Raw genomic sequence first — 25,406 nt, 5'->3', positions numbered from 1 at the left:
TATACAAAACCAAATAAAACAACTAAAATTCGAATTAAAAATTGGGAATTAGGAATGAAATAGTTTCGAATTCGAAATCAGTCTGCTATTTATACTTTTTCGGTTTTTTTTCAAGTTTCTTTTTGCTCGAGAACCAGAATATGGAAAATTAACAGGCAAGAGCCCTAATGAAAAATTTTGATTTAAAACCAGTTGGATATATCAAATGTTTAAGAGTTTAATGGATGATATAAGATGGATGTCACACAGCAAGAGTGGTAACTGGTTGCTGATTCGTATTTCAGGTGGGATTTTGGATACGTATTAATAGGGATATTGAGGTTTTAGGTGTTTGCATATATATATAAATATAAATATAAATTTAGCGTTGGATATTTGTATTGATTAGAGAAATTGAGGAAACATGGAAAAAAGTAGTGATCCTTTGTTGGCTAACTTGAATGCTTTTAAGAATAAGGTTAAATCAGCACCTGTACTTACGGTGGATTCGGTATCCAGTTCTGGTGTCAAGACTCCAAGTCCAAAGAAGAGACCTGCATCTGAGATGGATGGGGAGGATGATGATTTGATAGAAGGGGAAATGGTTTCTGTAAAGAAGGAGGAAGCAGTTGTATTGAGTGATGGAGATGAGGATGGGGATACGAATAAGAATGAAGATGAAAAGAATATATTTGAGATTGATGATGATGACGATTCTCCGATGAAGAAAGTTCGTCCTGGTTCTTTGGCAGCTGCAGCCCTTCAGGCTAGTCAATCGGATATCTCTAGAAGTCATGATTCTTCAAAACTGTTGTGGGCCACTGAATATATTCAAAAGAAGGGGAAACCTGTGCTATTGAACGAGTTGTTGGATTACTTATCGATCACTAAGAATGATAAAATCGTGGAATTATTGAAAAAACTAGAGAAAATAGAATTTGACTCTGCAAAGGGAAGCTTTAAATACATGTCTACTTATGACGTTCATTCAGCCCAAGAGTTGTTGAACTTGTTAAGATCACAGGTCACTTTCAAAGGTATCTCATGTAGGGAACTGAAAGACGGTTGGCCACAGTGTGACGAGACTATTAACGAATTAGAAGAAGAAAGTAAAATTCTGGTGTTGAGAACTAAGAAAGACAGAACCCCAAGATATGTATGGTATAATAATGGTGGTCTTTTAAATCATATTGACGAAGATTTTGTGAAAATGTGGGAAAATATTCAATTACCTCAATTCTCAGAGTTGCCAAGAAAATTGCAAGATCTGGGTTTGAAGCCTGCAAGTGTGGACCCTGCTACTATCAAAAGGCAAACAACAAAAATCGACATCAAAAAGAAAAAACAAAGAAGAGGGAAAATTACAAATACACATATGGCTGGTATATTGAAGGATTATTCTCACAGAGTATAGAATCTTTGGTTGTTTTTTATAACCTTCAATCCATTTATTTCAAACAGATATAGAATTAATATTATTATTATTTTAAATATTAAAAAATGCATTTCTTATTCCTAACTAATTATTTCGAATATCAATATGCTGTACCCACCATTGCATGTAATAAATAACAACTATTCTAGTTTATTTATAAATTTCTAAGAAGAATCCGATTTAACTGTTTTATGTTTTGTAATTGTTCAATAAATCCCAATGTAAATGCCAATGAATATATATATATATATGTCATCCAGTATATTATTTTCTCAGAAGTGTAGGTAATTCTTGGCCTTTCAACATTTTGTTTAAAGCAGATATGTTTAATGAGCTGTTTGTCCTCTCGACCCATGATATATTTTTATCGGTTCCTTTGCATTTTAGAATGTCACTCCATGATAATTTGGCTACAGCTGACACACTTTCTCTAACACATGCTTCAAACTCTTTTTTACATTTCCTATCTGGAAATTTGAATACCTGATATTGATAATACCCATCTTTAGCAACCCCTTCTAGAGTCTGACCATCAGAATCGATAAATGAATACTTCTTCTTCTCATCTTTAAAACTTTCAAGTGACGCACTGGTTTTCTTTGACTTATTGAGGCCGTATTCGATTGCTTCTTCTACTGCTTTGTCCCCATTTAGATTACACCAGGTTTTAATAAATTGGATTCGAATTGAGTTACGTGCCATTGTTCTGATATATGCATAGTCCCTGGGATCGATTGATGGATATCTTCGTAAAATCGTTCGAAATTTCTTTGTTAACTCTGATTGGGCATTTTCAAGAGGTACTGAATTGTCATCATCCTTTCTTGGAAAATTCCCATTGAATATTAAAGGATTTGATGTCATAACATTAATAGCAGGTCTGCTTTTCCTATATAAACATAGAAAATGATCCGTTGGGAAATACGTTAATCTGAAATATTTGCATTTGTATAACATAGACTCTTTATTAAAAACTCGATAAATCGTTCTAAACTTCTGTACAGGTGAATGAATGCCTCGAAGCTGAGCAACAGCCTCTTTTATGGGATTGTTACCCTTTAATTTCTTCTTATAAACTGACAGGACTTGATACTCTAAAGGTAAAGCCAATTCATCTGACTCAATTGCTTCACACTTCGATAAATCTTCAATAGAGATAGGTTTAGTATCCAGTTTCACTATTTGGGAAGTGTGATCATAAATATTCTTAATAAGACTAGCCTCATTCAGATATAATTTTTTACCTGCAGAACTCACCTTCGACTTTATCATCCTGATTCAAATAAACCGCACTCTTTCCAAACCGTAGACTTAGTATTGGAATTCATCAAAGACTCTCAATATGCTCAGATCAACCCTTTCAGAGACTTTCCATCACTTCTCAATGGTTAACTTATTCTTCTAAGTTTAAATAGTGGGTTATGTCCTCAGTGAGAGGTTAAAAATATTGATATCGATCGATGCGATGAGCTAAATAAAAAATTGATATTAACATCTTAAGAAAGATATTGACTTCAAGAAACAGCTGGATAAATAGATTAGGATCAGTTATATTGCAGTTGTTCTGCTGACTTTATGGTTGCTTGATGAGTGCAGATGTCTATTATGCCAATGGATTGAGGAATATCATACCATACCTTAGTAAGAGGTCTTCATATGCTAAAGGTCGATGGGTTGGATTACCACTTTTAACAGTTCTGACAAAGGAGTTCAGGAAGCAAGGTCCAGATGAGTATCTGAAGGGAATTAAATCTGGCAGGTACAAGATACGACGTGGTGATAGATTTCTGGAGGTTCAAGATGTGTTGGAGTTACCCATTGAGCATAAGGATATCATTGGGATGACTACTCATAATCATGAACCACCGGTTAAACAATGGTGTACTTCAATTGAAGAAGAGAACTCTATTGTGGAAGGGAAAATAGGAGGAATTGATATTGTTTATGAAGATGATGAGTTATTAGTGGTAAATAAGCCTTCAGGTATTCCTGTTCATCCCACTGGGCAATATTATCTGAATACTTTAACAGAAATACTGAAGAAGCATGGGAAATTGGTTTCTCCTTGTTATAGATTGGATAAAACTACCTCAGGGTTATTAATTATGGCAAAAAACCAAATAATTGCCTCCAAGTTGCAAGAAAAGATTAGAGTCCATGATATGACAAAGTTATACCTCGCTAGGGTTGAAGGTCAATTTCCAAAAATTTTAGAAGTTCCAACTGATTTGATTTTAACTCAAGAAATGATTCTAGAGAGGATTATGACACCTGCTTTAAAGAGTTCTGTCGATTCTGATATATTTACTTTGGAGTTGAAAAAACAATTTCCCGCCGGTCTTTCACCATCAAGGGAAGCTAAGACAGATTTTTACCCAGTAAAATATATACCTGACTTGGATCAAAGTATTGTGTTGTGTAAACCGTTGACAGGCAGAACTCACCAAATTAGGATACACTTGGCAAGATTAGGATTCCCAATCGTCAATGATCACTTTTATAATTTAAGACATTCTAAGTATCCAAAAAGATCAAGATTTTTATTGGAATTGGCTTCTTGGGAGAAATCAGGTCTTCCTCCTTCCACACTCAAGGAAAAATTCGACCAGCTTGAAGAAGAATTAAGAGAATATCAAAATTCTAGTTCCATGCAAAGAAATGATGAGGTGTGTGAGATATGTGGATCTGATTTATCATCACCGATTAAGTTAAACGAGTTGGAATTATATTTACATGCATGGAGATACTCTGATAATGAAAACAATTTCAATTTTGTAACTGAGATCCCAAAATGGATTGAATAGTTAATTAGTATTTCTTAAAATGATTTATACTATAAGGAGCTCGTTAAATATCATACATACTATTTAGTAATTAGTATAGAGTCAATAAAAAGTTTATCAAAATTGTAATAGTTGAATACAAATTACCATCCAACATAATCCCTGCCAACAATTCTGAATATTTTTAACTTACCGCTTTTCATATTACTCAATTTGTAACTACTTTGAATAACTTTACCGTCGCAGTTTTCAATCACTCTTATTTTATTTTTGGTGAAATCAAACTCAGTAACAACGGCACTGAACGGGACAGAATTCATACCAACAGAAACTTCCTTTGACCCCATTGACAATTTCTTATGGCTTTCAAATTTAGCTTTTCTTATAACAACTATATCACCAGGCATTATTGCTTGTAAACTACGTGTATCCAAAGGTGTGCCTGCTTTATAACTAATTATTGGCACACCAAAGGTCCTATCAGCGATAGGTTGAATAATATGATTTTTGTACTCATTAATAATTGAAGTAACTAAATCTCCAGAACTAGAACCAATCATTGAATGGGCCTTTTTTGCAATATTTGCACCAATTTTCTCACCGTAAATAGGTAACAGTTCAGAACGATTTGGGCCAGAAATAAATCTTTGAGTGAATTGAGCTGAATTAATAGGATCCTCTTGATCGAATATAACTGAAACCATTAATTGTGACAAATCTTCAAATAATATATAAAAGTCTCTCATCACATATTTTTTATTCATTCTCTTTTTAATAGTATCTTCATCAATTTCCATAATAAAATGTAACTTTGGATTAATCAATCTAGTAGGTTTTTCCTTCTTGAGCCACCAATCATCATTGGTATTCAAGTCAATTGCGACTTGATGTAATGAATCGATACCTTCCCTTGTGCTTGTGGTTCTCTTCAATGAAAGGTTTGGAAGATCTGAGGAATTTCTGCTAGTATCTGAAGGTTGATGATGAGAGTCTTCATTTGACATAGGAATTTTTGGTGGTGCCTGCATTGGCTCCATACTTGTTCCTGGAGGAGGTGGAGGTGGTGCACGACTAGAAGGTGGACCAGGAGATGCAGATGTTTGAGGCACTGCTACTGCTGGAGGCGGTGGTGGTGGAGCACGAGACGCTGTGATATGTGGAGGTGGTGGTGGTGGGGCAGAACGGTTGACCGTTGATTCATGATGTTCTGTAGGAACAGGTATGGAAGTTGGAATTGGTGGTGCAGGCATTGAAGTAGGAACTGGTGGAGCTGTGGATGTACTTTGTGGTGGTACCTGAGGTGGTGGTGGTGGTGCCCTTGTTGTAGTCGACTTGCTTGATGGAGTTGGAACACTACCTGGGATTGGTGGAGCAGGAGTGGTTACTACTTCTGGTTCTTGTACTGGTACTGGTATTGGGATAGGAGCAGTGACAGGTGGTAGCACAGGAACAGCACCTGGTACAGGTGGTGCTTGCATAGATGGAGTCTCCATAGAAACTGTAGTAGTTGGCACTTGTGGAACTGGAGGTGGTACTGCCATTTTGGATGTTTTTGGTTGTTGGGGAATAGGAGGAGCACCAGAAATAGGAGGCATAGATGGAACAATTGTTGGACTTTCTTCTTCATTTTCAATGTGCAATTCCTTTGTTGATGAAAGAATGGTTGGTTCCACATCGGCGCTAAATTCTGGTATTGGAGGAATGGCCATATCTTTTAATGTTTGATTAATTATTTCATCTTCTTTAAGATCAGCGATACCTTTTGGAATCTCTGGTAATAGTTCAGATGTGGACGATTTTTGATTATCTTCGGGGGAAACTTTTTCCGATTCATCATTGGCATTACTTATAAATTCAGATTCGTTTCCCTTTTGAGTTTCTGAAGTTTCTTGGATTTCTAAATCATCAATTTTATTCTCAGTTGTAGCCTCATCAGTTCCAAACTCGCTATCAGTTGTTTTCTTTTTGGTTAAGAATGAAATATCATTTGGGTCTGCAAATGGCATGACAGGTACAGCCTGTTGAATTGGGACAGCTTCTGGCACAGGAGCCTCTTCATCCTTGGTGACTTTTTTCTTTGCTGAAGCAGAAGGTACTGGAGCGCCTGTAGGCATTCCGAAAGGATTGAATGCCATTTGGTTCCCATATCTACCTGCATTAGCCAGTTTTGCCATTCTTTCTCTCAATGCAGCACGACGTATTTCTTCGCTATCTTCTTCTTCTTCCTCCGCTTCCTCAGTTTCAGCTTCCTCATTACCGTCTGCACCGGCACCTTGTTCTTCAGTTGGTTCCTCTTCAGTACCCATTGGTGTGGATTGTGGAATTGGGGCGGTATTAGAGAAAGCAGCTTGCTCTGGAATATTAGGAATATGAGGTACCTGTGGTTCATTAGATACAACTTCTGAGTTTTGTGTTTCTTCATCTAAAACTACAACAGGTTCGGAAGTTACATCTTCAGTTTCTTCACTTGTTGCTAATAATTCTGGATTTGTTGCGACTTTGGATAATTCCTGTTCAGCTTGTTTTTTCTCAGCTTTTTCTAATTTTTTCTTTAGCATTTCATCTTCTTTTGCTGCTTGTAATTTTTGTTGTTCCTGTAACAGAGCAATTCTATCTTTTAAACTCATTTTAGGTAGGTTTTCCTCGTCATTAGCACGAGCACCTGTAACGTCCTCACTTTCTACTTCAGAACGGTTCACTGGTTCAGGAACAGGGGCTGAAGGTTCTTCATGTTTCTTTGGGATTTCATTAGAAATTGAAGGTGGGACATAAAATTTTGGTGGTTCTGCGACTACAGTTCTCTTCACAGGTGCTGCATCCGAAGGTAGGAATTGTTTACCTGGTATTGGAACATGTTGTGTAGAATCTTGAGCAAACATTGATAATCTATTTTTCAGCTTATTTTCGACAGCTTCTTTTGTAGCGGTAGGTTCAGTAGATCTCTCTGTTGCTGGTGGTTGTGTGACAACAGGAGCTGGAATATGTTCTGTAGCATCATCAAACTCATCATCATCATCATCATCATCGTGACTATCACTAGCTACAGTTTGTGGAGCTGCAACTGGTGCTGGTGCAGAGGCATCACCCTTTGGAGATACAAAACTCTTTGGAAATATACCTTCTTTCATAACACCATCTGCAGTCTTGTATTCACCATAATACCACTCGTCATCCTCCACTGAAGTGACATTAATAACTTGATCCTTGTCGAAATTCAAATCATCTTCATATTCAGAGGCATACGGGAAATGAGCAACAACTTCGAATGGAACCGAAGGTTGAGACATATCTTGTAACAAAATATTAACAGATCTTTCACTCTACAAAAATTAAATTCAATATGTGTCTTTTTCAAAAACTTTGAAAGTTCGATCTAACTAAATTAAATCGAAATAAGTACAATAACAAAAAAAAAACTAAGGGAAGTTATTTCTAATTGCAATCTAACCGGAAACCGTCTCAGCAATTCAAAAAAACACAATTCACCTTAAAAAGTACTTATTAGACTGTAGTTTCCCCGAATATTAAACCAAATCAAACTATTAAAACTACTTATAACTTCTGTTTAATTGGTTCTTTTAAGTTTCGATTTGGGTTTTTAATGCCCCTTTTACAAAAAACTTACACGACGCTACCAAATGGTGATAATGTTTAAAGGATTCAGTCAAGTTGGCAGTAAGACCAGAGCAGACCAGAAACGATTCAAAAGATGTGATCAATTGAACTTGATAGACTGATTTCTGTTCAATTGATTGCTAGAAGTTGGGTCCATGTAGATATATATTGGTTCCTTGTGTTATTCTTTTTGTTATTCTTTTTATTTGTATATAAGTATATTTACAGGTTTTATGTACGTGAATGAATTGATTTGGGATCGAATTTTGGGATTCTGTTATTAATAATAAAATAATAAAAAAACAGATAAGAGGAAAATTAAATGTAGACCATCTTACCTGCTTCATTGAATCCAATCTTACGGTCCTTCTTGTTGTCACGGTTGACACGACCATAACGGAAACCGACTTTACCAACTCTAGCTTCAGTGAATTTAAACAACGATTTCTCACCTTGAAGCATTTCACCGTAGATGACCTTCTTGTTGATCTTACGAATTGTTTGATGACCACTCGAATGTTCACCGATGGTGGATAGCTTTTCCAAAGTGTCAGAGGCAGGTTCTAATTCCAAAACTTTGGCAGCATCGATCGGTCCGAATGGTTGAGACTCTGCGATGGTTAAGAATCTTGATTTCAACGCACTTGGTGGAACTGGAATTTCACTCAAATTTTCTCTTTTGGCATCAATTGAAGGTTCAAATAATGGGAACATGTTGTATAGTGTGGTAGACATATTACGTAAATCTTTATTAATCTTATTCTCAGATTCCCAACTACGTTCAATTTCATTTAGTTTAACAATAGCCTCGATACGTGGAATCTTCAAACCGTATTTTTGAGCAACCTGTTGTGTCGATGACCCTTGATTAGTGATCTCCTTATATATCTTCTGTTTCAACTCATCGCTGATAATATAATTTGTAACACAGTGTGGGTTTTCTGGGAATGGCTGTAATAGTCTCTTTGGAGGAATGTTTTCCAACCTCTTATTCGAACGTGCCGGTTCATAAGATCCATCGTGTCTCTCGACCAATAGTTGACCAGTGGCAGGATTCTTCAAGGTTTGACCTTTCTCCAAATCAGGTTTGATATAGTTAGGTGTGTGGTCATTTGGAACCCTAAAATATTTGTTCAAGACATATTCACCTTTGTAGTTTCTTGGTCCCAAAAATTGACGCATAGCATACTTCAAATTAGTATCATGAACTTTAGGATGTTGTCTAGTCAATCTCTTGGCCGGATAAAAAGGATAAGCAATCCGTTTCCCAGACATCTGTCTGACCTGTTGCACTAAAGTAACATTACAATTCATCCTTGATCTCGTTACGAATCTTAATTATAATCAATATAAGCTAAATCGTTAAAAAGAAAATTATATGTATATATCCTCTCCAACCACCAAAAATTAAGCGATTCTTCTCTTTGAAAAGACCAATACAGGAATAAACAATAAAACTAGCTTAAATATAACAATATTCGACACTCTTAGCCAACCTCAATTCATTCAATCTATCCAAAACTTAAACATAAAGATCTCATTAACTGGTAACCAGTGTTTTTTTTCCAGCTTATAATTATCTTCAAGTTTTATCATGGACATATCTAAAAATTTCAATTAGACACTACAAAAAAAATATATATCCAAATAGAAAGAAAGAGACGATGAGATGATGAGAAGTTTAAGTTGTTTTGATGAGTTATGATGGTAAAGGGTTTGCTTGGAGTGGTATATTTGATTATTCCGGTGAATTGTTTGAGGTTTTACTTTCTGTTTCGTTTGAATCCGATTAGTATAAGGTTATAATTGGGGAAGACAGCGAATCAATATCTTTGAATAGATATATATTTATATATATAGATTCGGTTTGAAGGTTTAACTTTTGGATTGGTTTTAAGGAGGATATTGGTTTTTGATTTGATTGAGACGGTTTCAGTTTATGTGCTAAAGGTTGATCGTTTGGTAGTTTGTTTGATTTTGTAAACTGTACTTAAGTTGTAGTAAACATTACATTTAATATCATTTCGATCAGTTCGGTTTTGAGAAATATGAAGGGTGGAAAGGATAGACATGAGGTTGTGGAGGTGAATAATGGCAATGGGTCCATGAAGAAGGCCTATAAGGATTTGTTGATGGAAAGGATCTCAATTGGGAACTCTAGGGTTCAGAGGGGGCCGTTAGCCGAAGGTGGTGGTAGCGGTAGTAGCATTGAGGATACAGCAGAGGGGACTACTAATAGATATAATATTGGCATGATTGAAGAGACTGGTGAGTCCATAAATGATTACGATGATTTCAAGAAAAATATACTTAATAATGAGAGCATATCCGATGGCAACGATGAAGATTACGAAGATGATGACTGGTTGAATTACAGCGACAATGACGATGACGATGATGATGTTGACGATGATGATGATGAAGGCAACAGTCTCCAAGAGGCAAATGAAAGTTTTATAGAAGATTATGATGAAATTGATGATTATACATCAACAGATATGGAAAATATATCTACAGAGGACACGGATTATGAATATGAAGACGAATATGACACTATGCTTCATGACAAATCTGTAAGGTATAATGAAGACATAACTACTAGTAATTCGAATAAATTTTTGAGAAATATCTCATTAGGAATTACAATGATGTTTATTTTGCTTCTAACGATACCATTGATTCTAAATGGTAAAACAGATAGCTCTATTAGTGAATTTTCTACAATAAAACCAACATCGTTGGGTAATATTCAAAAACAAGTGAATCATTTATACAAGGAAATGAATACAAGGAATGATCAGTATCAGTCAGATCTAGATAAGACAATAAAAGTGGTCATATCACAATTCGAGAAGAATATCAAAAAACTGATACCTTCTAATATACTTGATTTTCAAGCCCAGTTGGAACTGTTGAATACAAAAGTAAATTCTTTATCATCGTCTTTGACAAACTGGGACACAATGAATAAAGATTATCGTTCTAAATTTTCCATGGAAAATATAACTGAATGGCACGATAAACTTATTGAAGAACTAAATCACCGTTTGCCAAATGAAATACCTGTAGTAGTGAATGGCACCTCATCGATGTTAGTTATTCCAGAATTACATGAATATATATCTGGGTTATTGTCAGATTTGATTCAACATGTTGAACCAACAGATCTAAAATCAGAACTAAAGTACGATCTTAACGAATATATTAAAGAAGTCTTGGAGAATCAACTTCAATATGTTGATAAGGATTATTTTATCACAGAATTAAACAGAAATTTACAATTGAACAAGCATGAAATATGGCAAGAGGTCAGCACAAAATTAGAACAAATAGAAAATGAAAATGCAAAATACAAAAGTTCAATAAATATTTCTCCTGATCAATATTCGACAATATTGTTAAAAAAAATGGTAAATAAAATTTACAATGCCAATCAACATCAATGGGAAGATGATTTAGATTTCGGTAGTCTTTCTATGGGTACTAGATTATTAAATCATTTAACTTCTTCCACATGGAAATACGGTTATGGTACATCTCCAATAGAATTGTTATCGACGACGAGAGGTAGTTCTACTTATTGGCAATGTGACTCAACTAATGACTGTTCTTGGGCAATTCGGTTTCAACAGCCATTGCATTTATTTAGAATATCATATGTCCATGGTAGATTAACAAATAACGTCCACATGATGAATTCTGCGCCAAAGGTTATTTCAGTATATGTCAAACTCGCTGATGATAGGTCGTCTATTTCAAAATTTTTGGATACTGCAAAACTATTTAAACAAGGTCAGTTGTTTGCTAAGGATTCGACGTATATTAAAATCGGTCAATATAACTATAACTTGGCAGAAACCGAAATAAGGCAACAATTTCCTTTACCACCTTGGTTTATCAAACTAAGGCCATTAGTGCACTCCATTGTTTTTCAAGTTGATGAAAACTATGGTAACCGTGAGTTTACCTCATTAAAGAAGTTTGTCGTAAAAGCTATAACACAATCTGATTTGGAGATCACTAGCGCAGGTGAATTTCCATTTAAAGCAGGAGATATCCCAGATTATTCATCACCTAGTTATTTAGATGATTTTGAAAGGTTGCATTTGAAGACTCCAAGAAGAAATAATGATGGTGACGATCCTGATCAAGAACCAAAGTTTGATGACAGTGATAACATCCCTTCATTTGGTCAAGATGAATTGGATATTTAGTTATAATATGGATATAATGTTGACCATAGTTAATATTTTTATTCAAAACTGGTGCCAATTATTTTAATTACAATTTTAATATTTGGGAGAATATAAAACTTCTGTTGTACAATTATTGTTCCTATTTGCATTCTGGTGTTTATTTTAGAAGTTAATATATTCTGGAAAAATAGATTTATGAAAAGATAAAGAAAACTGATTATATGAATTAGAGGTCAATTTTTTTCCTCAGTAATCGTTAGTTCGTTCCAATACTGTTGTCTATCGTTCTCTTTTTCTCTCTATTCCCTTCAAGATCTCATAGCAAATGTCATATCGAATATGTCATTAAATCAAGAGGAGAATATGTTTAGCATTTTAATTTATTTTTTATTATTTAATTCGATTTATTTATGTAGTATATATAATGCATAGGTCATTGTATCTCGTAACTGCGTGTCCTCATCAGTATGGTGATGGTTTATGCCATTACTGTATTCTTCATTATATCTAACCTGGTTAGTTACCCTGCTCATTAACAAAATAGCCAATATAATCATAGTCACGTGATATGGATATCCAACGATTAATTTTTTATCACTTTCCACGTATCGATCAAATTGTTATAAAAAAAAATTGATGAGAATTAAAAATTAAGAGGTTTTGCCACTTTTAAAGAAGGATTTGATGGGATTATAGACACCAACAGCCATCGATTGAAGGAATTTCAAGGTGATTTATCGTCTATTTATAGTGTAATATTCAATTTCAAGAGAAAGAAGTAGGAATAAAGGTGAAAAAATAGATCAGATAAATAATACTATTGAAAAAATGCAAGCTCCAGTCCAAGCTCCAGTAGTCTTTATGAATACTTCACAAGAACGTACCACAGGTCGTGAAGCTCAAATATCTAATATCACAGCTGCTAAAGCTGTTGCTGATGTCATCCGTACCTGTTTGGGACCAAAGGCTATGTTGAAGATGCTTTTGGATCCAATGGGTGGTTTAGTTTTAACTAACGATGGTCATGCTATTTTACGTGAAATTGACGTTGCTCACCCAGCAGCTAAATCTATGTTGGAATTGTCTCGTACTCAAGATGAAGAGGTTGGTGATGGTACTACAACTGTTATCATTTTGGCAGGTGATATTTTAACCCAATGTGCGCCATACTTGATCGAAAAAAATATTCATCCTGTTATCATTATTCAGGCTTTGAAGAAGGCTTTGTCTGATGCTTTGGAAGTCATCGACGAAGTCAGCAAACCAGTTGATACAGAAAATGATGCTGCCATGAAAAAATTGATTCAAGCTTCTATTGGTACTAAATATGTTAATCATTGGTCCGAAAAGATGTGTGAATTGGCACTAAAAGCTGTGAAAACTGTAAGAATAGATCTTGGCACCGTCGCAGAAGGTGAACCTAAATATGAAATTGATACCAAAAGATATGTTCGTATAGAAAAAATTCCAGGTGGAGAAGTTATGGATTCCCGTGTTTTAAATGGTGTCATGTTAAATAAAGATGTCGTTCATCCAAAAATGTCTAGACTAGTGAAAGACCCAAGAGTAGTCTTATTAGATTGTCCATTAGAATATAAGAAGGGTGAATCTCAAACCAACATTGAAATTCAAAACGAAGAAGATTGGGAAAGAATATTACAAATCGAAGAAGAACAAGTCCAATTGATGTGTGAACAAATTCTAGCAGTCAAACCTACTGTAGTAATTACAGAAAAAGGTGTCTCTGATTTAGCTCAACATTTCTTGCTAAAAGGTGGTTGTAGTGTCTTAAGGAGAACAAAGAAATCTGATAATAATAGAATTGCCCGTGTCACTGGTGCAACTATTGTTAATCGTGTTGAAGATTTAAAAGAAACTGATGTAGGTACAAAATGTGGTCTATTTAAGGTTGAATTGATAGGTGATGAATATTTTACCTTCTTAGATGAATGTGAAGATCCAAAGGCATGTACTATTATGTTGCGCGGTGGTTCCAAGGATATATTAAATGAAATTGAACGTAACTTACACGATGCAATGGCTGTTGCTCGTAATGTTATGTTATCACCTTCCTTATCTCCAGGTGGTGGTGCTACTGAAATGGCCGTTTCTGTCAGATTAGCTGAAAAGGCTAAACAGTTAGAAGGTATCCAACAATGGCCATATCAAGCAGTAGCAGATGCAATGGAATGTATTCCACGTACACTAATACAAAATGCTGGTGGCAGTCCAATTAGAATATTATCACAATTAAGAGCTAAACACGCCCAAGGTAATCATACCATGGGTATCGATGGTGATAACGGTAAAGTGGTTGATATGGTAGATTATGGTATTTGGGAGCCAGAGGTAATTAAGCAACAAAGCATCAAGACCGCTATTGAAAGCGCATGTTTATTATTGAGAGTTGATGATATCGTCAGCGGTGTAAGAAATCATGAAGAATAAACTATCTAATCATTTGTAATTGAGATATAAAAGACGTAATATATATTTTTTTCATCTGAATGCCTTATAGAAATTCAATTTGTTAATAATAATGAAACATCTGCATATTTATCTATATATATATTTATATAGGAAGATTTTTAATATTTAGATTTTAGAAAAGTTAATGCATGATAATAGTTTAATAATATATAATCTTACTTACATAAGTATCAATTGATTTTTTACAGGTACTAAATATTTATAAATTTAGGGATGGGAACTAAAAATATAGGATAGTTTTCAATTCAGTCAGTGACAGTTGAAAATTGAGATATGGGTTTATACTAAATTACAGTAGAATGAGAACAGGATCGACAAAGTCAAAAAAACGCAAATCATTGGAGGACCGATCTTATCTTCATAATCAATAGCTCTTTTTAATCTTATATTAACAACCCTTGTAGTATAAACATAAGTGGTATGAGCAATGACAGCTAAGGCGGTAATAAAGAAGCCAATTGATGCTATCATGGTAGTTGGAGTACCATATGTAAGTAAGGAGGTAGAGACACCACCAAGCAAAATAGCAATCGATAGCCAAGATAAAAATGTTCTTTCGGTCGCAAAATATACCTTAGGTTCAACACGAACAGGTACACAAATGGTTTTACCAGGTGGTGCTTTCACTTGAGTATCAAAAACAGTACCATGTGGAACTTTGCTAATCCTGTCACCATTAAAGTAAGAATCAAAAAATGAGGCAACTTCGTAATATGATTTTGATAGAATATTTGACGAATTCCCTATTTTGTTTTGATAATAAACGGCATTTGCGCTTGCATTAACTATTGGTGTACTCCCTGAAGGTTCGTTTGCAATTGACCCATATCCCATTCTCTCTTCTTGATCCATATAATTACCTGGAGCCGAGGTCATGGCGTCGACCAATGCAATATCCTCGTCTTCCTCATCATCATCTCCTTGTTCGTCATCTTCATTTTCTCTCAATGGTCTTGTGATGTTAATATGAGTTGGAATAGGAGGTTTTCTGATGTCAACATCCATTTGAGGTAACCAAAATGGAATTGACTGGGCTTTATCATTTAATAATGTTGCAACACCATGTATAAACTTCGAAAATTTAGGGACAGGTTCAACTAAATGTGAGCCAACCAATTCACGTACCCATTCTGGAGGTTCTTGACCTAATTGAGTTTGTAATTTGACTTCAAGCACTGCATAAGGAAACCTACAAATATCTTCATCATTCAATTGTTTGAAAGGCCAATCGATACCAATATCCATTCTTCTCCAATTACCTTTAGTTCTGTCGATTGAATCAAAATTATCTTCTCTTACCATACTTAACTCGGTATCTAGAGATATACGCACTCTGGCATCTCCAGGCAATTGAAAAGCTGTTCTGTTGTAAAACGATCTGACAACAGGTCTTAATTTTTTCTTTAACATTGTATACTGGACTTCAATTGCCAAGGCCTCCAAACTTTCGATTTCTTTTAAGGATTTCTTTCCATCTTTGCGAATTTTTGAAAAAGCCTGTTCAACAGTATACCCACCTTTCAAAAAGTCATTTACATGATTTTCTTTCAAAGCAAATCTTGCCTTGACAGATTTTTCACCAGTCCAATCCTCTCTATGAGTCTTTCTTTCTACAAAAATGGTGTCGGAACTCATACCACCATACCATCTCAATCTATGCGCTTCAGCACCTTCATCTTTCCTCAGACGACCATAATATAAGTCTAGGTCTTCATTATCGTAGTAAATTGAAGTAATTGCAGAGTCCTCCTTTTCGAATTCTTTATTTGTGTTGAATACTAAGACCGGCAAATGCTTTAGAATGATTAATTTCAATTCAGTAATATTATCCGGGTGAACCCAATACTTCGTTGTTTGTCTGACGAAATTTTGTTGCTTACCACCTGCAGCAGAGTCACCTTTGATTGGATTACCCCTAGTTCTAACTAAATCATACAATTGAGAAATTTTAACAACCAGATCATCATAATTCTCTTTAAAGAAAGGTTTTGAATCCAAACGTACTTGGAAGATTGGTTTCAAGATGAATTTTGTCTTTTTGTCATGTTTTTTAATGATTTTTTGGAAACCTGTATAGTTTAAACGTGAAAATTTTGCTAAATCATGAACATCAGCTATGATATCACTTAGTTCTTCCTCCAAAATATCGAAATCCAGCTCGGAAGGAGGGTTGTTTGAATCTAATGCTCTTACAGTGTGCCTGACTTGATCTTGAGCATCTTTAACTCTTCTAACAACTTCACTCTGTTTAACTTTACAGAAACTGTAAACTTTGTCTAACTCAATTTCTAAAGACTCTAAAAATTTAGTTTCCAAATCTTGAGACCAGACATTATTATTTCCCTTTAGACCTTGTTCGATGCTATTTTTCAAATCATCATAAGAGATATAATAATAACTGTACTGTCTTATCAAAGACTTTGTCAATTGTTCGCCAAACTTCATAACAAACCCAATAATTTAGTAATATCGTCGAATTCAAAAAAGAAGAAAGCCAACCTTAAAATCTAGCAAATAGAATCAATTAAATAGAGATATGGATATATATTTCCGAACACTTAATTAATCCTTAGGATGATGTACAATATAAAGCAACCAAAATCAAAGCCAAAATTAATCTTTAAAAAAAAAAAAAAAAAAGGAATCACTCTTGTCTCCTTTGCAAAGTATCAATTAGTCTACACTCTTAATTCTCCCTCAAAGCCTCGAATCTCTTGGACCTATCTTGAACCGTGAAACCAAAAAAGACGTGTTGCTTATCCTCATCATAAAGGATATTCATTGAAGTTATAAGAATGAGTCGGCGACAGTCCCTTTATATAAGTTTGCCAAATTATTATCGTATTAAATTTCTTCATGATATTATCAAGAACTCCGGGTAACAAATAATCAGACCATATGCAATTATTAGTGGTATATAGATAGTATTAGTATGGTGCCATTATATATACATATACATCTACATCTACATCTTCAATAGATGGATGCAAATTAAAGTTTAACATACAATTTATATCTGTAATTGATTCATTAGATTTATATTTGAATATGTCATATTTAATTATATATATTCTTTTATAATTGATAAGAGTTTTTCGACCTGAAATTCTGTGAATCTAGAGTCACATTCTTCTACTATTGCATATAGATGGACCATATTAGTCGGTAACTGATTAACTATTTGTAATTTTTCTGCTTTGAACAATTCGAAACCGTTTAATTGATTGACTAGTTCTGTGAAACGTTCATCATTCATTCGATTTAATGGTGATGTTTTTAATGCATCTTTGTCTTGTTCTTCTTGCTCTTCTTCTTGCGGAAGATAGTTCTTGTCTATTGACAAATAGGATAATGTGTTTTTAGTTATGAACTCTAACTCTGGGTGGTTGTATCTATGGTTTTTTTTGTGTTTCTTTCTGTTATTTTCATCGTTGGTATCTTCTATCCAATTATGTTTTCTTTCCAATTTTGATAAAAATTGTAGTACTTCGTAATCACTTAAAAATGCATCTCTTGTCTCAAGTACCTTCATCTTCTCTCCAAATTATAAAGCACGGTTGACTATATAGGGTTTATCCTCGAATAGTAGAGTGTTAATATAACTTGTCACTTTCTCAAAGTAAAACAACAATTACAATACTTCGTCTCTTGTTATATATACTTCTTGATCTATTCAAATTTTTCAATATGGTAAATTTTTCACGAGACCTTAACTGCGCTACAACTCTCAGATAAGATGAGATGAGATGAGATGAGGCTAGACCAAGTTGATTAATGGCGACACTGTAATGAAACAATTAACATGATGAATCGTCCTATTTATTTTAGAATTTATTTAGAAACTATTTTATTGTACAAACTAAAAACGAAATTGGGGCATTAGTGGTTATTAACTACACTGTATGCATGCTGAGGTAGAGAAAATACAGCATCATATTACTCTTAAAAGTTTAAATGTGTAATATTGCAGAATTGAAATGAATGATTGAATGAAATGTAACTTATTTGTGAGTTGAAATGGCATGATCAAAGAAAAATAATACATGGATCATGATGTATACTCGATGCTTATTACATGAAAAAGGCTAAAGCTAAACCTAGAACAGTAAACAAAGAGTTGCTCTTTTCAATTACAGCATTACCAAAGTTAGCGCTGCTGATTTCGTGAGTAGTAGTACTACTTGTGTTACGAGCAACAGTTGAAGAAGAAATTCTACTAGACATAATAGTAGTTTGAACTTCACTTGTGCTAGAAGCAGAAGTTGTAACTGGAGCTGATGAAGTGCTGTTGAAGAACAAACTAGATGATGAATATTCAGTGCTTGATGGTTCAATGGTGGAAGAGTTGCTAGTTGGATACAATGAAGAAAAGGTTGAGGTTTCTGAAATATCAGATGAGGTTGACAAAGTTTTTAATTCAGATGAACTGGATGAGAATTCAGTTGAAGTGGATACATCTTCAGAAGTTTCAGAAGTTTCAGAAGAAGTGGTGGCAGAAGTAGTGGTAGTAGTGGTAGAGTTGGAAGCGGTGTTAGCATATTCAACAGATTCACCGTCAACCAAATTAGCAAATTCTTCTTGAGCAATACCGTATCTACCATAAACTTGACCGTTAGCAGCTTGAATAGATTCCCAACTACCGGATTGACCGTTGTAAGAGTAAGAACTACCAGAAGAGTAATCAGAGACGACTAATTGTTTAACAAACATAGAGAATGGAGCATCAGCGTAGTTTGTTTCACCACCAGCCCATTCAATGGTACCAGGTGGGTTGCTTGGATCACCACCAGCCCAGACACCTAGATATAATGCCATTGGGGATTGTGGGTAACCTTCGCTTGTGGTATTCAACAAAGTTCTAACTGGAACACCATCCAAGTAGAAAACAGTCTTATCCATAGCCCAGTCGACGGTATAGTTGTGGAATTCATTTTGTGGAGCATTGACACCGTGGTATTCACCTCTATCGTAGGTAGTGGTGTTACCCTTTGAGAAATAGTTGGATTGGAATTGGGTAGTATCACCACCTAACCATTCTAAATCGATTTCATCTAGATCGTCACTTTGTAAGAAAACAGAAGATACGATACCGGTACCTGGAGCAGCTTTCATGATGACTTCGAATTTACCATACATCAAATAGAAATTTGATTTCAAACTTGGGTTATCGAATCTTTTTTTCATTGTAATGGCTAAACCATCGGAAGCATATTCGATGGTACCTGGGTTACCGGTGTTAGTGAAGTATTTTGAAGCAGAGGTGAAATCTTCAGAGAAACTGGTTCCCAAAGCAGTGTCGTCTGGACAGGAGGTACTTTTCAAAGGATTACAAGTGTCGGCAGCAGCCAATTTCATAGCCACCAAAGCAGCGAATAGAGATTTTTTGTTAAATAGCATAACGATCGTAGTTATTTGTATATATGTATGTCTTGGTGATCTAGTATAGAATCCATAGAATGAAATGAGATGGAAGACAAATTCGAAGTCAACTTCATGATTCAAGTTACACACTCTTATATATAAAAAATTAAAGAATGAAAATATTTGAGATGGGATGAATTAAAAGACTTGGTAGAGATGGATGAGCCTTGCGTTCCTTGAATAGGAAACATAATTAATTAATTGAATTAAAAAGTAAATTAAATTAAATTAAATTAATTGATGAACCACAAGCTAGATGGATAGTTCAATATTAATTTTGTTTCTACTTTTAGAAACGAAACCCAGCCATCGATCATTGTAATTGAGAAATACCGCCCACTATAGAAAAAAAGCACGCGATAAAATAACAGCAAGACAAAAACAGGAAAATGTATGCTAAAAATTACATCAATTTTTCGAATTGTAGTAAACAAGACATACAAAGACGAGAGACCAGACGGGAGGGGGGAAAGCACAGCACAGCACGAGACAACGCGAAAGGAGTACGTCATATTTTTTTTTCGTATCCGGACAGTTCCCATTTTTCTATGTGCATCTCTGAATGGAACATGTGGAACGTGACAGCAGAGAGCGTTTCGTGTCCGGATAGGCTGCCCAGCCACGTAAATTACCAAAATTTTGGGTTGTTGTGTTTTTGTGTTTTCGAAATGTTCGCGTCGTGTGTCAGTTCTCCTCAGAAACATGTGCAGCAGAGCCAAAGGGGAACTGGGAATAAACGCGCTTGTTCTGTGTGTGTTTTATTTTTAATGCGGGTAAGTGTCGTTCGAGAGGGAAAAATGGTACAGGTCACGTGTGTGGTCTGTTGTTTATATTTTGGGGGCTAATGCTGGTTCCGTTGGTCTCGGTTACCTACAGAAAGGGAGGGGGAGGAGGAGTAGTGGTAGTAGGAATAGTAGTGGTTGAGAAAGCGATGTTTTGATTTAAAGGCTGGGCTGGTTCGTATACTCAGGTTTAGTTCCAATGCTGGTTATAGAATGGGGATGTTAAAAATTGATTGACTTGGCAGGGGTTCAGGACTGCAGGGAGGGAGGGAGGGGCGGGCTGGCGGGAGAGCACATGTGAGACCCAAGAACTTGGTTGAAGCTGCGCACAGTCAGTTTGAGACAAGTTACTCTTTCTTTGAATGCTTTACTTGCATATTCGAGATTAATATTTTGGATTCATGCCTTTGTAGTTGGCAGTATTACGTAGATGTGAATGACATGACAAGGATTAATTAAATGCTCTTAAGTTGGAGTTGCTTTGATGATTCAATTGCTTGTCCTTTTTCTTTTATTATTAAATCTATGTGTACTTTTTCACAGATGTCAGTAATTGCCAGATGTCACCGCCAACATTATATACGTGGTTCTGTTGAAACGGTCCAGTCATGAGGAGATATCTGACTTCGATGATATGGATTAATCTACGCAAGACTATGTAAAGGGTATGAGCTCAAATAAAGACGTAGAGTTCATACACAGCACTCAAAGATCTCTCAGATGTTGAAATAAATACGGTAATCACCTCAATTGCTAGTTTGTTTATCGTGGCTAGTCTGAATTGTTGGTTCCCTTTTATGTAGCTAGTGTCGGCTATTCTACTCATCATCAGGCTTATGAAGTAAATAGTAAATAGTAAATAGTGAAATTCATCTCACTCATTGAACTGGTAATGTTTATGTTAAGCTTTACATTCCAAGAAACTTATATCATTCATCACGATTTGCCAATCAAGAAAATAAAAAATAGATAGAAAAACAAAAAAATTAAATGAAACGGACAGGAATTGAACCTGCAACCCTTCGATTGCAATTGTATTCCGAGGAATCCCAGGATTTAACTGGAGTCGAAAGCTCTACCATTGAGCCACCGCTTCATCTTATTTGTTGAAATTTGAACTTTACAAGTTTTATATATTGTTTTTATTTAGTCATGTGCAAAACCTTAAAAATTCTCGATACATTACAAATACTTCAAGTATCCAATGCTTTAAAAAGTAAAATTATATTACGGTGGTTGTCTTTAACAAAATTTCATTAATAGTATTTGCTCGAACTACAATTCTCTTTTGATATAGCAGATTAGTCTCATTTCTGAGTGCTGTCGTCACGTAAGGATGGTCTTTGTGAACAATGTATCAAAAAAAACATCAAAAGTCAACCAGCACAAGCCTATTCTTACATTGCTCTTAAATGAAATTACTGGATTATAATTTGAGAACCCACAATGGGACTTATTCAAATGTTATTGGAACTCTCTATTTCAACAAAACTTCAGTATTAAATATGCTTGAAGTTGTGTCATGTACATACCGAGACCGAAATAGTTAGCAATGTGACAATAAATTTGACTTCTAACAGTATTTAAACAACTCCCAGTCAATTGACATTCCTACTTATAGATTGTAATGTTGAAACAGCATCGTATCTTATAGGCCAGTCCTTTCCCTGATTTCGGATACCGGATTAAGATGCCGAAACCCCTAAACACTATTCCAAATGTTGTAAATTTTCATCGAACAGCCAACCAATTTGATGGATTAATATTTTTAAAACAGCATCTGCATTCATGGGTACTAAATACATAATAATCAACCAATTCAAATTGTACAACTTAGTTCATCTATTACTCTCTAACTAACGTTTCCTTCATAAACTCATTTTCTTCAAAAAAAAATGCATACATGTAAAGATCGATTATACTACCCTAGATATTGTTCACTGTTACCTTGACATCGTTAACTAAAAATGGCAACTGAAAATTAATTGACCCAAATAAAACTCTAGTCAACTAAATCATATTCAATTAGCCATCTAAGTTAAAACACAATTTCTTGATTTAATACCAAGTAAAACTAATTAATTTTTGTTTTATTTTTCACATAGTGACAAGAACTATTATGCTCCAAGTGTTGTAGCACTTTTCCAATATTCGTTGTTACACATATCACTAACACTTACAACGTCAGTTCGATTTTACCCCATTCTCGTTGTATATATTATATTATACAATGGCCCTGCCCCCCACAGGTATAGTTATTTCAAGCAAGACGAATAATTCAAAAGCCACTTGAACCAGAAATCTTCATCATCTTATCTTTCCTTATTGAAATGAAATCACTACAACTACTCTCTCATCCTCCTCAATTCCAACTGATCCGTTTTAGTTATTTAATTAGCAATTAAATATAATGCACTCACTAGGAACCGAACTTGCTATGAGGATTAAGGGAAAAACTGCAATCATCAATCCTAAATTACTCTTTCAATCTTAAAGGGTGATTTGATTACATATATACTCTTGTTAGTTGACATTTCAAACGTTAAGTTTAAATCAAAAAGTGGAATTTACATTACATTTTTTTTTACACTACGCTGCAATCGTTGACTACTATCACTGCTCTTGGAATATCGAAACCTCTTGGAAAATATCTTACCTCTTGTGAATAATGGATTATTTAACTGTTAGTTTTTTTTTCCATTGGGTTTGGTTGGGTTATGTTATATTATGTTATATTATGTTATATTATGTTATGTTATTATGATAAAATATAGCTAGCTATTTTAAAAAAAGGAGCTTTGGTAATTTTGGTTGTTACATCTTCTGAGGTTTGCGTTCTTTTACTGGGTGGGTGGATTCGTATTTTCTTTTGTTCTTCTATATTTATTGGACCTTTTATGTTTAACTATGTTAAAAAATATTTGAATATTTTATTTTATCTTATTTTATTTAAGTATTTGGTTGTTATATATATATATATATATATATAAAGGATCGAAAGTTATTTGTTTAAAGGGGAGGAAACGACAATTTACTTGACTTGAATAGTTTTTTTTAAAGATTCGGAAAGATTTAGTTGTTTAATTGTTTTATACTCGATAAATAGGATAGCAAACTGTTTAATTGTATTTTATATTATATTGTACTATTACCTACTAGCAGTTTAAAAAGATAATAGTTAACATTAAAAGTCTTTTTAAGTATGACGTCACGTCCAGCATCACATTCAAGTTCTTGGTACTCTGATAAACCAGATGAACTAAGTGATCAATTGCAAGGTTATTTAAATGGTGCTTCTTCTTCTGCTGAATTGAAGAAAGATGCAAGGTTAATTATTTCACCACATGCAGGATATAAATACTGTGGTAGTACGATGGCCCATTCGTATGCTTCTTTAGATTTAAATGAGAATATTGAAAGAATATTCATTTTAGGTCCATCGCATAATGTATATTTTAGAAATCAGATATTTTTATCAGCTTTTGAAACCTTATCTACACCACTGGGTGATTTAAATGTTGATACCGCTTACTGTGAAATGTTAATAAATTCTAATAATAGTTTGTTTGCATATATGGATATGGAAACTGATATAAGTGAACATTCTTTAGAAATGCAATTTCCAATGCTGGTCAAAACTATACAATGGAGAAAATTATCATTAGACAAAATTAAAGTGATTCCAATGATGGTATCGCATAATACAGAAGATATTGATACAAAGATTGCAGAATTTATTCTTAAAAAATTTAGGGATCCAAAAAATTTATTTATCATTAGTAGTGATTTCTGCCATTGGGGTCGCAGATTTAGATTTACTGGTTATGTTGGAAGTCCAGAAGAATTACAAGATTCGATAAATGATGAGGTTGAAATAGAGATGCTGACTTCAAGAAGTAAACTACCTCGCCACAGAGTACCAATTTGGGAATCAATAAAATTTCTCGATGAATACGCAATGGATTTATTGGATAAAAGTGAGAATCCTGAAAAATATAAAGATTGGAAACAGTATTTAGAATTGACAGGAAATACGATATGTGGAGCAAAACCTATTCAATTGATTTTAAAAGTAATTGAGTTAGAGAAATACCCTGAAAGAATTCGTTTTGAATGGCCAAAATATTCGCAAACATCACAAGTTGAAAATGTTAATGATAGTAGCGTAAGTTATGCATCTGGTTATGCGATTATTTGATGGGATGTACATTTGTTCCATAATTATTTCTTCTCCTTTTTTATTTTACGTAATTACCATTATTCTTAATATTTTTTAACTAATCTATTTTAATGTCCCAAACTTAGGTTAGAGTTAGCAATTAAGGAATTAAACAGATAATAAAATAAAAAAAGTTACTAGAAATTAAAATAATACATATCTATTTTATTTATTCACTAAATTTAACATAAATTTAGCCCAACAAAATTCTTGTAATATTTCCTTTGGTACGTAATCTTTGATACCCTTTTTTAGATTTCTCTTATATACTCTTCCTTTAATTACGTAACTTTTTTAAAAATTATTATAATCACGTGGTATTGAAAAAACGTTGGTTCGAAATGTTCTCTCTAGCGCCATACATTGATTAGACCCATATTGTACTCGTATATCCGTAAAGATAAAAAAGTACAATGAATAATATCTTATCGATTTACTCGAATGCACTACTAATTGTGCAACACCATAAAAAAATAGATCAATTAG

The 25,406-nt window shown here is 34.3% G+C and overlaps 11 protein-coding genes and 1 non-coding gene across 12 annotated transcripts; 5 read left to right on the top strand and 7 right to left on the bottom strand.

Annotated features, from left to right (window-relative positions):
• Positions 1-403: 403 nt before the first annotated feature.
• On the top strand, positions 404-1,393 carry TFA2 (transcription factor TFIIE subunit TFA2; the record flags this gene model as incomplete). The annotated part of the gene is made up of 1 exon (XM_001645203.1): positions 404-1,393. The coding sequence occupies one exon, from the start codon at positions 404-406 to the stop codon at positions 1,391-1,393; it is 990 nt and encodes a 329-aa protein (XP_001645253.1).
• A 285-nt stretch (positions 1,394-1,678) lies between these two features.
• On the bottom strand, positions 1,679-2,686 carry PET130 (Pet130p; the record flags this gene model as incomplete). Its single annotated transcript, XM_001645202.1, has 1 exon — positions 1,679-2,686. One exon carries the CDS (start codon positions 2,684-2,686, stop codon positions 1,679-1,681), a length of 1,008 nt encoding a protein of 335 aa, XP_001645252.1.
• Positions 2,687-3,000: 314 nt separating this feature from the next.
• Positions 3,001-4,218, top strand: PUS6 (pseudouridine synthase PUS6; the record flags this gene model as incomplete). Its single annotated transcript, XM_001645201.1, has 1 exon — positions 3,001-4,218. One exon carries the CDS (start codon positions 3,001-3,003, stop codon positions 4,216-4,218), a length of 1,218 nt encoding a protein of 405 aa, XP_001645251.1.
• A 122-nt stretch (positions 4,219-4,340) lies between these two features.
• Positions 4,341-7,484, bottom strand: BBC1 (Bbc1p; the record flags this gene model as incomplete). Its single annotated transcript, XM_001645200.1, has 1 exon — positions 4,341-7,484. The coding sequence occupies one exon, from the start codon at positions 7,482-7,484 to the stop codon at positions 4,341-4,343; it is 3,144 nt and encodes a 1,047-aa protein (XP_001645250.1).
• Positions 7,485-8,130: 646 nt separating this feature from the next.
• Positions 8,131-9,126, bottom strand: MRPS35 (mitochondrial 37S ribosomal protein mS45; the record flags this gene model as incomplete). Its single annotated transcript, XM_001645199.1, has 1 exon — positions 8,131-9,126. The coding sequence occupies one exon, from the start codon at positions 9,124-9,126 to the stop codon at positions 8,131-8,133; it is 996 nt and encodes a 331-aa protein (XP_001645249.1).
• A 734-nt stretch (positions 9,127-9,860) lies between these two features.
• On the top strand, positions 9,861-12,026 carry MPS3 (Mps3p; the record flags this gene model as incomplete). The annotated part of the gene is made up of 1 exon (XM_001645198.1): positions 9,861-12,026. The coding sequence occupies one exon, from the start codon at positions 9,861-9,863 to the stop codon at positions 12,024-12,026; it is 2,166 nt and encodes a 721-aa protein (XP_001645248.1).
• Positions 12,027-12,836: 810 nt separating this feature from the next.
• CCT3 (chaperonin-containing T-complex subunit CCT3) lies at positions 12,837-14,456 on the top strand (the record flags this gene model as incomplete). Its single annotated transcript, XM_001645197.1, has 1 exon — positions 12,837-14,456. The coding sequence occupies one exon, from the start codon at positions 12,837-12,839 to the stop codon at positions 14,454-14,456; it is 1,620 nt and encodes a 539-aa protein (XP_001645247.1).
• Positions 14,457-14,777: 321 nt separating this feature from the next.
• On the bottom strand, positions 14,778-16,943 carry VTC4 (Vtc4p; the record flags this gene model as incomplete). The annotated part of the gene is made up of 1 exon (XM_001645196.1): positions 14,778-16,943. One exon carries the CDS (start codon positions 16,941-16,943, stop codon positions 14,778-14,780), a length of 2,166 nt encoding a protein of 721 aa, XP_001645246.1.
• A 616-nt stretch (positions 16,944-17,559) lies between these two features.
• RPC17 (DNA-directed RNA polymerase III subunit RPC17) lies at positions 17,560-18,030 on the bottom strand (the record flags this gene model as incomplete). Its single annotated transcript, XM_001645195.1, has 1 exon — positions 17,560-18,030. The coding sequence occupies one exon, from the start codon at positions 18,028-18,030 to the stop codon at positions 17,560-17,562; it is 471 nt and encodes a 156-aa protein (XP_001645245.1).
• A 539-nt stretch (positions 18,031-18,569) lies between these two features.
• Kpol_1060p42 (glycoside hydrolase family 16 protein) lies at positions 18,570-19,895 on the bottom strand (the record flags this gene model as incomplete). Its single annotated transcript, XM_001645194.1, has 1 exon — positions 18,570-19,895. The coding sequence occupies one exon, from the start codon at positions 19,893-19,895 to the stop codon at positions 18,570-18,572; it is 1,326 nt and encodes a 441-aa protein (XP_001645244.1).
• Positions 19,896-21,692: 1,797 nt separating this feature from the next.
• On the bottom strand, positions 21,693-21,797 carry Kpol_1060trna1. The gene is made up of 2 exons: positions 21,761-21,797; positions 21,693-21,729 (listed from the first exon to the last, which is right to left on the bottom strand). It is a non-coding gene; the product is annotated as a tRNA-Trp (tRNA).
• Positions 21,798-23,903: 2,106 nt separating this feature from the next.
• MHO1 (Mho1p) lies at positions 23,904-24,899 on the top strand (the record flags this gene model as incomplete). Its single annotated transcript, XM_001645193.1, has 1 exon — positions 23,904-24,899. One exon carries the CDS (start codon positions 23,904-23,906, stop codon positions 24,897-24,899), a length of 996 nt encoding a protein of 331 aa, XP_001645243.1.
• Between the last annotated feature and the right edge of the window lie 507 nt (positions 24,900-25,406).

Source organism: Vanderwaltozyma polyspora, genomic scaffold, assembly GCF_000150035.1.
Source record: "Vanderwaltozyma polyspora DSM 70294 KpolScaffold1060 genomic scaffold, whole genome shotgun sequence".
Taxonomy (NCBI): Eukaryota; Fungi; Ascomycota; class Saccharomycetes; order Saccharomycetales; family Saccharomycetaceae; genus Vanderwaltozyma; species Vanderwaltozyma polyspora.
The sequence above is the reverse complement of the archived record's forward strand: the minus strand, read 5'-3'. Positions and strand labels throughout refer to the sequence as shown.